The sequence below is a fragment of the Austrofundulus limnaeus genome, unplaced genomic scaffold (assembly GCF_001266775.1).
Source record: "Austrofundulus limnaeus strain Quisiro unplaced genomic scaffold, Austrofundulus_limnaeus-1.0 Scaffold38, whole genome shotgun sequence".
In the NCBI taxonomy this organism is placed as follows: domain Eukaryota; kingdom Metazoa; phylum Chordata; class Actinopteri; order Cyprinodontiformes; family Rivulidae; genus Austrofundulus; species Austrofundulus limnaeus.
This window is the reverse complement of record NW_013952440.1, coordinates 1,215,880-1,230,079: the sequence shown is the minus strand read 5'-3', so window position 1 is coordinate 1,230,079 and position 14,200 is coordinate 1,215,880. Positions and strand designations below refer to the sequence as shown.

Genomic DNA, 14,200 nt, shown 5'->3' with positions numbered 1-14,200 from the left:
CATTAGCACCTCTAGTAATATATTTACTGAGAAAAATGGTGACGTGTTCATAATTTATTTTACCTGCTGTATCAACATAAATTTAAAAAATTTAATTAAAAAACAATACTGTTGCTGCTGCAAGAGTAAAGGAGTTAATGAGGCAGATAATTGCTGATTAAGTCAATGGTTATGATTTTACATGTTTATAAACTTTTATTCTTTATTTTTAATCTTTATTCAAGTGAATAAAAGTGAGTGTGTGTGTGTTATGTGTACTAAACAGACATGGCAGCAAATAAAGATTAAATACGAAAACTGTAAAATCAGGTAAGGTCAGGTATAAGCTCTTATGTTCAACCTTTAACAAATAATTTACATATTTCACTGCTTCAGCACAAAATTATTGTGTCCCACCTGAAAAATAATGTGTATTACTCCATCTTCTCTCTGCCAAATATTAGTTTATTTTACTTTTCATTGTGAATCAGAAATTTTTATAAGTTTATTTCTTTTAAAAAATTGAATAAATTCTATAAATAATAAAATAAAAATATATACTTCTGTAAGAATTTAAACCTTTGGTCACAATTTCATAAGAGAGCAGAAATGTAAATGAAATTTGATCATTTTTCTTTCCCTAAATCTTCCTGTGAAACATCTGTAAGCTGTACTTGAAGAAAAAGATTGAAACCTGAGCAATTAAAAACATGTAAAAATACTGAAACAGATTCATCCAGACGTCTAATCGTGGTTTTATCACTCTCTCCTGACATAAATTTCTTCAGAGTATTAAGGCTCCAACATCTACAGGATCATTTAGAAAATGACACTTCCTGTCTGACTCTGTCCTCATGCAGTTCTCAGCTAAAAAGTGAGACAAACTCAGGACTTGTTCAAGTAATCCTGCTACAGAGCAGGGTTGGTTCATGGGGTAAGTTGCGGGGGTAAGTTAACTCAGGGTAACTGATATCTGGCTTTCTGAAACCGAAAACCCAGGATATGCACATAGTTACCCCAGAACTTACTCAGGGTTTTCACTTATCCTGCTTTCTGAAACTGGGCTCTGGACACTAGCTGGCTTTCAGCAAGATGAACATGGGCGCAAACAGTTTAGTCTTGAGCATACAAGTCTTATAGCAAATGTTGAATACACAAATATTTGTTTGGACCGAGAATGAGGCTGGTTTATTCCTACACGGTCGAAAGGGCGAGCAGCAAAAACAGCACTCTGCTAGTCGCCATTGTTACTGTTGTACATCTATTCGCTCAAACATAGACTGCAGCATCTGAAGTGCGATTTCACACCTCTGCAGAGGGTTTCCCACAAGCCTCCACTCTGAGACCTGGATTGTAAGAGATTTAGTTTCATAGAAAACAAGAACTGTTGTTGCGTACATGAAATGTCAAACTGCAGCAGACACGCTACAGCTTCACTTAAATATTACATTATGTAAACAGAGCCTTAGCTTTATAACAGAGCTTCTCATATAGCTCAAAGACCTTCAACTGCAGCATACTCAGAAAAAAAGTACTCAATTGTACCTTAAACAGTGCAATATATACATACGAGTAAAGCTATTTTTGACTGTAAAAGTCCAGTTTGTTTATTATTTATTGGGATTTGCCATGTCCTGGATGACTGAGAATCTAAATCAGCAGTTTTTAAATAATSTCACTCATGCTGGAGAGGGTCAGTTTGTCCTCACAACATGCTCATAGTTTTCTCCTTATTGCAGTTTTATCACAGTTCCTGTTGTCACACTGCGGTTTTTAACAGTACATGTGTTAAGGAGCCTCACCAGTGCAGTGTGTCTGTGTGTGTGAGGTGCACAAGCTTCTTGTGCTGAGCGCTGCCACAGCATGCTGCCTAAAACGCAGCAGCCCTGCTTCTGGTAATTGATGTGACCTCACAACTTGACCAGAGATGATAATTATGCTCACACACATTTTAAAACACACTCCATTCACAGGGGGATTTTGCAGCACTGGAATACAATTACAGTCTATAAACAGGCGGCAACAAAAGAAGGATTAGTGTTGGAAACGGTGACCACCAGTTGGTCTACATGGTCATTACTGTCAAATCTGACAACCCCAAGGTTGTAAATCCTTCCCTCCCTCTTTACCACATTACATCAAGGGCTTAGAAAGATGTCCCTCATGTTTCTCATACATAATAAGACTTAGTTCTGTGCAAAACGTATGAACCGTTATTATTTTACCTGTTGCAGGTAGTTTAAACCTTAGGTTGCAACAACTAATCAAAGCAAAGCAGAACTCTGCCAACTGAAAACAACTTTAATCCAAATAAAATCCTATTAGTTGATGTGAATGATATTTTGTAAACCTTTTATATTGTGGTTAATTTGACATTACATGGTTATTTACTATGATTAGCAGAAACTAGCTGTTTAACTTCTGGTGCTGCCTGAGGCACTTCCTGTAGGAGGATTTAAATGTTCTTGCAGGAGTCGTATAAAGACGTTTTTCTTAAGATATTTAGGAACAATGCAACATATAATCATCAAGTTTTGGATTTGAAACATACATTTTAGATCTCATTAACATTACGCTAAATCATTTGAAAATAGTTTAAGACAGAAATATTTTAGACACTTTTTTTGTTTGCAAAAGATTCTAAATATTTCATCTTGTATTTTAAAAAATTTAGGAACTCCAAATACTGTTTGGTATCGCAGACTCTCATCTTTCCTTTCTTCTTTTCGTTTCTCTCATCTCCTTTGCTTCTACTTCCAGTCAAAGAGGCCAGGAATCTGATTCCCATGGACCCCAATGGTCTGTCAGACCCCTACGTGAAGCTCAAACTGATCCCAGATCCCCGCAGCGAAAGCAAGCAGAAGACCAAGACCATAAAGTGCTGCCTGAACCCCGTCTGGAACGAGACTTTTAAATTGTAAGGCTGGGAACTGGTTGACTTTTTCTTTCATTTATTAATGTCTCTTTTTGCGTTTCCCCTTTTTGTGTTTTTTCTGTTATCTTTCCCGCTCTGACTCRGTGCGGCGGCTGCAGCCCGCCACATTATGCTCGTCTTTCCAAGCGTATTTAACCGCCAGTGCTCAGACAAAAACATCTGGCTTCTTGTGTTTGTAAATCCTCACTTGTGGGCCTGTTTTGATGCAGTTGTATTCTTAATAAGCCTCATCAACTCCAGGCATCTTGGTGCAGATGTTCTAGCTGTGGGGGACGTTTATTTGCATCCAAACAATCAAAAAAAAAGAGATATTAGGAAGAGTYAATAAACTGGTTTGTGCGTGTTTCATGGAAGACACATACAAGATGTTTTTATTTCTTGTATTTAAGGAATGAGCTATACGTGAAAATTTGTTCACATGTTGCAGAATAAGAACAATGAAGAAAAAAAAATCCCTTGTCTTCTCCAGCCACCTGAAGGAGTACGATAAGGACCGCCGTCTGTCTGTGGAGGTGTGGGACTGGGACCTGACCAGCCGCAACGACTTCATGGGATCACTGTCCTTCGGCATCTCAGAGCTCCAGAAACAAGGAGTGGACGGATGGTAAGCTAAAAGGCCTGGGCGGGAGAATAACATGGAGAGATGTGAGGCAAAAAAAAAAAAAAAAATTTAATTAATAAATAAAATGCCACCAAGAAGCAGCAGGAAGGAAAGCAGAAGGTGACCTTGTTCATTACTGTATCACAGGAGAAAACCCCTCAGATGGAACTTCACTTTTCATTCTGTGCCAGAACAACTCTACCCCAATCTCTTTATCTCTGCTTCTTTATCGCTCCCACCCCTCCCGCCTCCACCGTCTTTATCTCTCCGCATCTCCCTCACTTTCTGCTGACACTGCTCTGTCAGGGGTTTTAATGAGATGCCAGCTTTTTGAGGTGGAGGCAGAGAGACGTCTTTTATACACCTGATATTCAGATCCAGCCTGTGAAAAGGCAGGTTCTTCCCTCTAATCCACGCTTGTGTTGCTTCGAAACTTCACACTCGCTGGCAATACTTGGCAGAGACAGCAGCATGGAGTGAAGGCGGCATAAACACTTTGATTCGCAAGCTTATACTCTTCTTTTTATGCAATACGTTTTCCTTATGGGCAACAGAATTTCAGAGCTTGCAACTGGTTTTTTTAGTTTTCCACTGGCCTATAGTTTTCTTTTTCTTGTCTAATTCTGTTCATCTGATAGAGCATTATTTGCTGTACGACAATGAGACTGTGCTATGTGCTGTATTACACTGGGCTAGGACTGTTGAAGGCTGGTTGGCAACTCAAAATTATGAGGTTTAGCTCTATTTTTGTGTGCACAACTTGAGCAGATTATTTTGTCTCCAGCTTCCACCCAGAACATCCCTGCTTTGTCAGTTTTATCTCACGTTAGCATTGGTAGCTATCATCTAATTCACAGAGGAAACAGACTTTCAAACAGAGATAACTGTGTCCTGTATGCAGTGRTGGTTCTAAAGGGGTGGCACTGAGTGGCAGGTGCCATTTGGTGGAAAAAAAGGATCTAGCCACCTCAGTTTCCCCTTTATTTGTAGAGTAGCTAGTTTATATATTTTTGTTTATTTTGTACAATATAGCAAGTCAAGGACGTCTCCACAGAGCTCACTGATTTAAGGCAGGTTTATCCTTCAAGTTGCACATCTTGCTTACGCTGTGGAGTGACAAAAAAATTGCGTAACTTCCTGTCAGAACTCTGTCCTCTTCAGGAAATCCCGTCAAATAGAGGGAGTGAGTGCGCAGCAACATTTGAGAAGTCATATCTACATTTGAGCGAGGGAGCAGCAAGATTTGCACATGCACAAATTTGACTTTTGAGACTTTCGCGTGTGCATTGTTGGTCAGAACTTTCTGATATTCATGTGCGTTGCTGTGGTGCAGCACCCTGAGCAGCGCATCCTTCTGCATGTCGTTTTGCTGAGAATGATTCTTTCCGAGAAGGTGTTTGTTAAATTAGCGAGATGCAGAGCTTTGATGAGCAGCTGGTCTGATCTTATTGAGCATGTGAGCAGGCAACCGACGTTCATGCCTTTTTTTCCATCGTCGACGTTAACAAGAAAAAGAAAGGTTTTCCTTCTCCGACTGGTCACCCAACACAACACTGATACATCGTTGAGGTACAAAAATATATATCTAACGTCACCGTTGTTTACATGTTTAGCTCTGCACTGTGCTACATTGGATGGGCAGATGGAGAAGTCATGATCATATATCCCCCGCCACGTCTTTAGACCGTCTATACTTGGTCAGAAAAGGACGTCCAAAAGAACTGATCTGCTGTCTCATGTTGAAATAATAAACCAGGCTTTAGAATTCACACCCACCCCTTTTAAAATTTCAAAATGGTTTTACCTGCCAACCAGTTGTGGAAATTTTACCAGCAAAGATGGTTTCAAAAGTGGCAGCTAGAAAGCTTTTGGTGCTTTACGCCCTGGAGCATCAAGTGACAGATAAAGTGGATCCAATCCATACAAAATRAAATGTGTCAGAAATTTGTGTATATACTGTGTATTTAGCACAGAAAGTGAGGAAATTTGTGTTTGGTAGATTATTTCTTTGTTGTAACAGTACTTCTTGGTGTTACATCAGCACCTGATTGGCAGCACCTGGGGTACCAGAAGCTTTTGAGCTTATTTTGCAAAATCAACCCACATACTCAGCTCCACTGCTCATCCCACAAATGCATGTTCCTTACAAAAGTGGCACTGTTTAAAAGGGAAATTAACAGGCTTTCCAGTGGTGTAAGATTTACTGTCATCTACCAAACACAATTTTCTGTACTCTTTGTGCTAAGCTTATGTATTAAGTGTCCACCTGCTCAGCTGGAACTTCATGCCACACCTTTGTCGCCTAATAAAAAACGTATTTGCCACTACCTGTGTGATCTAAAACTAATTATGCAATCAAGTTTGCATTGCCAGTAATGGACATTTAGCATTTACTCACATAAGAGAAATGAATTCAAGTGTCCACTTGACATGGTCCAAAATAACTGGTGTTTTATGAACCATTTTAAAGACAAGTCTATGTGTTGTAAGCTGAAAGCTGATTTTGTGCACAAGTCTAATCCAATTCATGCGCACCACTCTGTTTGTAAACTTGTGTTTAATCATTTGTGCGCACGGAAACCTTTTTTAAAACGTGAAAAAATTGTTACACTTCTGAGGCTAAAGGTTAACATTCCATTTATTTAATGTTTGAGTTTGCAAAGCTGTATTATATGTTCTCAGACTGCTTGATATGTGTGGGTTACAGTCTGCCCTTGCAATTACCCATACACATTTACATATCAAGTAACACTCATTAGTAACTCCTATGAGACTTTTGTTTCTTTTCATATATCTGATTTCAAAGCTTAATTTTTATGGACAAACTCAGCAGTTTTATTCAACTCAAAACGGTGTGTGGTGTCAGCTATAATCTCAGGAAAACTTGATCTTATTTCATGGTTGCTAAAGGGGAAACTGTCTAAGAATACTTTGGGGGAAAGCAAAGGTGCTTAAATCTGTGTCATTAAATCCATTAATGCCCTGCAAAAAGCACTCTGGTCCAAATGAGCTTGTGGGGCCGTGAGGCATGCGCTTTAGTCAGGAGTGGCATCAGCTGTTATGGATCAAATGTGCACCGTTCTGAAAAAAAAAAAAAAAAAAAACGCAACCATGAAAGGGGAGTAAATTATTGAATAACCAACTGATTTTTCTTCAGCGCTTCAAGCTGGAGCACAAAACGCCACCAGCTTGGAGCGTTGCTTCAGGGGAGCAGTTAAGCATCCTAATTGTATGAAGTCATTAAAAGTGATTTGACTGTAAATATCCGTTGATTTTAGGTTTAAGCTGCTTTCCCAGGAAGAAGGCGAGTACTTCAATGTTCCAGTGGCTCCAGAGGGGGAGGAGGGCAACGAGGAGCTCCGTCAGAAATTTGAGGTGTGTGTGTGTGTGTGTCTGTGTGTTTGAATGTGTGTGAGCAGTCAGCTTTGGGCACTCTGTGTGTTTGAGTGAGAGCCACTCTGGGAGAGCTGTTAGCAGTTGGCAGGCACACTTATAGTACCATCCGGTCTGGCACACTGCAGGTCCAGACGTATTTGTGTGTGCGTGTGTGTGTGTCTGTGTGTGTGTGTGTGGGCTGACCAGTAGGCCCATTCATTAACACATTTGGCAGTGATGAGGACAACCCCTCTCTGTGTTTTCCTTTTTTTTTCCCCCTCCCTCTTCTTCAGTCATGCCGACACCAAGCCACAAACATGAGAGATTTGTTTAAAAAAACTGTGAAGTTCTTGTGTGTAACATGAAAGCTGGATTCATGCACAGACACACAATCTATTAATCATTAGTTGGACGAGTTTAATGTAAAATCTGGGATTTCTGTCWYGTTTTCTTATCTCAAAACATGAATTATTTCTATCCAAAAACACAAACAAGCCAATTCTTCTTCCAGAAGGGCCTGACTCAACATGCATTATTGTGGGTCTATAAGTATGTAAYACATTTATTAGGGTCAGGATTCTTGTTTTATGCAAAGGGTCAGACCTTGTTTACACTAACAGATATGTTGCAAAACAAACCTTTATGGGTTTACAACTTTTATCAAGTAGGGGTCTCTGCAGTCTCGAAGTGGGAGTTTCTTGGGTGTWAACTGTGGTTGGTCGATTTGACCATTTTGGGCGGGGTTTGACGAAGCCGTAACAGTTCGGTTGGATGAACCCTGGTCAGCTGGGGGGAACTGTAACGATTCACATCACTAATTTTGAATATGAAGATCAATATTAGTTATAACTCGAGACAAGAAGGTACTAGTCACATCAARTTGACAAGTCAATAAATTRTATTTACATGCTCACAATAGTTTTATTAAATACCATTATACAGCACATCTTTTAACTTCCCCCACAAGTCAGTTCGATTAATAACAGCTTATTCAAACTAGACCCATATCCAAGAACATTCCCGTGACTGCAGAGACCCCCTTCTCCCTCTTATCCACATGMAGTGTTTTCAGTTGGAAAATGTGAGATTTTAAAAATTGCTTTACAAGCAGTAAGGCTGACCTCTTTATCCAGTATTGTTTTCATAAATGGTACATGCATAGTCAATAAAACTGTCCATAGCCAATAGTAAATTCATCAGTGTTAGCAGCCTCTTTTAACAATTACAAGTATAATCGCATCCTATCAGTAAGAATGTTCCAATTCTCACCAACCCTGACCTCAAAACCCAACATGGTTTCCATATGAAAAACTGCAATAGCTGTAGTAAAAAAGACTCTTTATACATGTGTCAGCTTCTGTTATGAAACGTGTTGCTACTGTGTGTGAAGATCTACAACGCAGAGGGTTTGTAATGCTCATAGCATTTAGCCCACATGGTCACCGAGCACAACAATCATAACTGGTTCTTAAACTTAGAACCAGACTATGGTTAAGTTGGCAAATCTGAGTTCGGCCTTTTAAAGTAAGCGGAACACAACATAGTCTGTTTATCGCCATGTGCTTTTGTACATATGTACAAGGAATTTGCTTTAGGGTCTCAGTGCTACACAAACTTTTAAAATTACATTCAAAAAAGAGCTTTGTGATGCTGCTTCCTGCTCTGGAAGCCTGCAAGCTGTGGTGAAGAGTCCAGCTCATACAGCCACGTCTCCAAGAGGCACCAAGCAAATGACCACCATGTGCTCAGAATCATCTTCTTCAGTGTTTTGGATTGTCGTTAATATGGATGCTGTTGCTGCATTTTTGTCATTTCTGCAGACGCTTTTATGTAAACAAATGACAAAATATTTGGTGTAGAGTCATAAGAGCTATGTCCTCCTTGTCTCTCGACCTTCCTTGTTCCCACGTGGCGTCCTTCATTCCTCAGACAGCTATTTTGTCCTTCAGAACTCTCTTGTGCTTTTTTTCCACATTTTATCTGCCATTTCTCCCCCACTTCTCCTCAAGGTCACAGTCCTCTGACGATCACTGAGACACTTTCTCAGAGGACCAGTTATCACAGACACACACATAAACACAAAACAGCACAAATGCATTCTGGGAATAAAAAAAACTTCAATAGATTCCACAYAAATGAAAAGACAGAAACAGAAATTTCACTTTGTTGCACGTCACCCCATTCAAAGTCACGTACCTTCATAAGGTCCGAAAACCTGTTTTGTGCACATATGAGCTAAAACATCAAGATTTTTATAGATTTTTGAAGACTGTATTAAAAAAAAACCAACAGAAAAAAGCTTAAAGGCAAAACAACTGGACTTTTATTCTGAAGTTGAAGATGTTTTGCTTCACATTCCAATTTCAGAATAAAAGTCTAGTTGTTTTGTCTTTACCTTTTGTCTGTTTCATCATGACCTGGATGACTGAGAATCTTCACCGGCAAAAAAACAACAACAAAACATAAACAAAATAACAAATGAGGCTAATTAACCAACACTACTTCTTTCACTGAGTAATAAAAGCATATGAACCTTTAGATCAGCACTTACTTTGAACAGTCAAATTAGACTCAGTTGTTATCAATAAATACAATAAATCTTTTAAAAACTTGAACCCCTAAGATAAAGCTTACAGTTCTAATGTGTCTAATTGCCCAAGCCTTTATAGAGTTTTCTCTTTCCCACTTTTCTGTTTCACATTTAACCTTCACCAGAACTTGTCAGGCTTTAACTCCTGGGGTTTTTTTTTTTCAAACACAAGATTTCCTATTAATCCTTTAGCTTTAGTCACCTAATAAATAATCAGACGTCATTGGTTTGTGATGTCACTGCGGTTTATTTTTTTAAATACATTTTTAAAAACAGCTCACAGCCTTGTTTAACTGCTGTAGAACCTGTGCGGCACTTTAGAGAGGATTTAGGTTTCACACTTCAGCTGATTTTATTTACCTAATCTAGGCTGTTCTTCGAGGGGGAAAAAGCAAAGGACCCAGAGCTAAAATAATCTGCGAGCTGCTCGAACAAAGCCTCCAGTCTTTCAGTTTCTGGTTTATGTTAGTTTAAATGCTTCTAAATGTCTCTTGAATGTTTGCCTACTGACACCTGAGACTTATACATATACTGTATTTATATATATTTTTTTCAGTTAATTTCTTGGACGTGTGATTTTGTGACAAATCTAATGATAGAATATAAATCAGATGGCTGCATCAGATATGTGCATGAAAAGAAGAACAAAACCTTACTGTAGAGAAGCTGAAATCTTCCTTTTGTTGGGAACTGACAGTAGAGAGGTACTGCAACTGAACAGGATAGAGAAAATGCACAAAGCCTCTGCATGGATCTGCAATTAAAGATAAGATCAGAAAAGATAAGATGTACTCGTCCTGTACTTCAGTTCTTAAGTGTGCAGTCATGTACGTAATAATTAARATTTATGGAAGGTGAGCATCCTTTAAAAAAAAGGAGGTAAAATGTAGAATAGGGTTTTTTTCCTACTAGAGGAAAAGTAAGAGACTAACAAAGGTAAAGTTGAGAGTAACTGAAAACATTAAAGTGCAKCAGAGAGTAGACTAAAATAGACGAGTTAAACAGGAAGTGGATATTTTACAGAATAATTGAGAGTCCAGCTGAAGAGGAGAAACAAAAGATGAAGGAAGTTACATAAAATGAGACAGAGTGCAAGGTTTCTGTGCAGAATTCCTTACAGCAGTTTTTTTCACCTTTTCCCAACAAAAAGTTTGGGTTTACATCTCTTTTCTTTTTTTTAAATCTGTTCCTTTGTGTAAATTTGTTGTTGTTTAATTCAGCTTTTTATATGGAGCCCATCCAGTGACATTGGATTAAAAAATAATTATTCATGGCCGCAAGTTTTTATCTTCCAGCCATGAGATAGTTAGCGTGTGGCCAAGAGATAATTCTTGCAGTCATTTCCATGCAGAGACGGTTGCTTGTTTACATGGACATACAGTATTTGAACTCCTTTCATTTATTTTATTATGGGAATGAATGRCATAGGCCTATTCCACTCACTTGCGGCTTGGCACGAAGTAATTCCTAGCATTAAAAGACTCAGGACATAATTGAAGTTGTCTTTGTCTAAAAAGTTTTAATTTATTTTTTTAAAGCTCAACAATCAAAACAGGCTCCTGTCTCACATTTTTTCTTTGCTGTGGTAACAGTCAGGTTTATGTTGCATTCAGGAACACATTAAAAAACCCTGTTTCCCAACACAAACCTAAAGCTTTCAGTGTGATCTCATTAATATTGTGAAAGATGAACCGTTTAGATTGAACATATACAATTATAATAGTAGTGTGGGATACCGTTGAACATTTAAAGACAAAACTAATACATATAATCTGACTCAATATCTGTATCGCTCACAAAGTAACACGGCTGCTCAAAATTATCTCCTGGTCACATGTTATCTCATGAACATGAGGTAAATAATGTGTAGCTCTGCATTAATTTTTTTTATCTAGTGTCATTAGATAAGCTCTGTACTTCTAGCTTTTTATAGCACAGCATATTTGTCTGTGTTGTCAGTAAGCTGAAATTGTCCTTTACTGTTCATTTTCCCAATGTGATCTATTTTTTACAGGACTTTGTCCAGACCAGTTGGYCACTTAAGCCAGTGGTTTCCAACCTTTTTAGACTTGTGTACCCCCTGAGCCATTTTGTCWTACCACTAATACCCCCTYTGTCAAACATAATGATGATTCTCCAAAACTATAATTTACTACAACTGATTATTAAAYGAAAACTATTTATTGAACCCCTAGAACGTTGAATTCTCAGGCATTTTATTCTTTTAAATGCAAATTAAACAAAGATGATAACGTTGAAGGTGAATAAGTAATTAAATAAATAAACCAGGTAATGGCAGGTGAAGGAAGCAGCAGCGTCCAAAATATGTCAGAAACTTATTAAGTTAGCTAATTCTGTGAGATTCCACGTTTTTTACTGGATTCCATTTTGTGTCAATTCCATGATTCTGTCTGCATTTTCCACATTGCCAAAATCATAGGGCCCTACATATCCCAGTCCTATTTTTATTTATTTATTTACACACCTGGGAATTTTTTTCACGCACCCCCTGTAATATGCTTGCATACCCCTGGTTGGGAATCACTGACTTAAGCTACCCTGATCTCATTGGAAGGAAGGAAAAGGGCTAAATCGATACAGTTTGCTGATGTTGTGTACATAGAAAGAAGGAAAAAATCATGTTGTTGTTTTATAGTACAAAGCACAAAACTCGTAATTGTTGCACCCCATCATGCCTCAACAATGAAATCAATATCATCTAAATATATACAATATGTTTGCTCTTCAAATGCGACTCTGAAACCAAATTTTCACCATTTTTATCCTAAAGAGATGGGACAAAATTTCTCAAAGTTTTATTTCTTGGTATATTTGTCCAAAATGTCTTTACAGATGTAAATAAAAATCTAATCGCCATTTTCTTCCATCTAGAGGGCTAAAATTGCAGTTGGCAAGAACGCAGAGGGCAAGTCGGCAAATGCGGCATCCCGGTTCRACTCCAATGGCAACCAGGATCGCATGAGGTTGTCCGACTTCAACTTCTTGATGGTTCTGGGAAAGGGCAGCTTCGGCAAGGTGAGAACACCATATTTTTTGCGTACTTCTTTAATCTGCAAGTGATCCACTTGTCAGGACATTGTGGTTTAATAATTGATGATTAAACTCTGGTAACGCTTTCTTTTATGGTACCCTTATTACTATGTAATTACAAGGTAATAAAAATGTAATTAAATGTAATTACTACCTTATTACCATGTAATTATGTGGTAATTTTGGTACAAAAGAAGAACTACTGTTAGTTAAACTACTTTTATTGGGTAACTACAATAAAATTACTATTCAATAGTAACTCAACACTATATTTATAACCAAAAGAATGCAACTAAATTTTGGGGTTAGTGGTTAATTGCAATAAAATTGAACTTTAAAACTGTCCAAATTACCTACTACATATTTAGGTGTTACAAAGTGAATTGTAATACATTACCAGGTAAGTGCTGCATTACTGCAGACAATTAATTACATAGTAAAATTGTACCCTAATTACCATGTAATTACATGGTAATAAGGTAAGTAATTACATTTAATTACATGTTTATTGCCTTGTAATTACATGGTAATAAGGGGTACCGTAAAAGAAAGCGTTCTGCTGAACCCGATGCATTGTTCTGTGACATTCATACATTGTTCAACAGCATGACGTGGTGTAACAGTGCAGCTGCAGTAAGTACTTCGAGGGGTTTGACAAGAAAAAAATAAAGTTGAAYGAGACAGAAAACTGAGGCAGAAAGAACTGGGAAGGATTAGGGCACAGGTAGACTGAAATGGATGGAGGGAAAGGAGGCAAAGAGGAGGACATGACAAGTGGTGAAAGTGATGAAAGCAGAGGAGGACAGCGATGAGATCCATGGTGACAGGACTGACATGAATGAATTGCGGGTGAGGTAAAAACGTCAGAGTGAATGAAAAGCAGCCGAGTGAGACAGGTGGTGGTGGTGGTGGGGAGTGGCATGAAAGAATGAATGGAAATCAAGGCGAGAAACATAAAAAAACAGGAGGATGTGCGAGAAGAACAGAGAGAAAAGACTGAGCCGAAGACGAACAGAGCAGCGGGTTGGAGGAAGAATGAAAGTGACATAACGAGCACGGAAAAGAGAGACAGAGAGTAAAAGAAAACACGACCATTGTGCTGATCAGACCTGTGTGGCAGCTGCCTGTTTCCATGGTAACAGGCATTTAGGGCTACACAGATGCGTCACTGTGGAGAGCCTGAGCTGGAGCTCATTCATTAGTGGGAATCGTCATTGCTGGAATGCAGACGCAAAAAAAAAAAAAAACCTCTTTCTGAAGCATGTATAAAAATATGAGCATCTGTGGAAATACAGAGAGTGGACAGACATGTGTAGCCTGTGTCAAAGAGCACTCATGTTGTGTGTCATTTTAAAGCTTCGTGACTTTGTGTGGGAGGCTAGTGTCTTCAGAGGACATCTGCATTACAATCCTGCAGCTTCTTTTTCTCCCAGGGCAGAGTGATGAACGCTCACTCAAACAAACATATACGATAAACAGGAAAGAGCATGGATTTAATTTTTGTCATTTTTTGTACTCACAGAAAACACGTCCAATGCTTTAGTTTTTACATTCCTCCTGTCTTTAAGTACAGTCACTGACCAATGGTAAAAACTAAGAAGGAACAGTCCAATTAGGAAAATTGTAGTCGCCCTGTAGTTTATTCAGTTCAATTCAATTCAATTTATTC

The 14,200-nt window shown here is 38.4% G+C and overlaps 1 protein-coding gene across 1 annotated transcript in view; it reads left to right on the top strand.

The window, feature by feature from the left end:
* LOC106516520 (protein kinase C beta type) overlaps window positions 1-14,200 on the top strand; it is a gene marked incomplete at its 5' end in the record, with an annotated part of 140,900 nt that overhangs the window by 75,809 nt on the left and 50,891 nt on the right. The window contains 4 exon segments of the mRNA XM_014006922.1: window positions 2,740-2,896; window positions 3,384-3,518; window positions 6,794-6,890; window positions 12,373-12,516. Coding sequence (XP_013862376.1) covers window positions 2,740-2,896; window positions 3,384-3,518; window positions 6,794-6,890; window positions 12,373-12,516 — 533 coding nt within the window.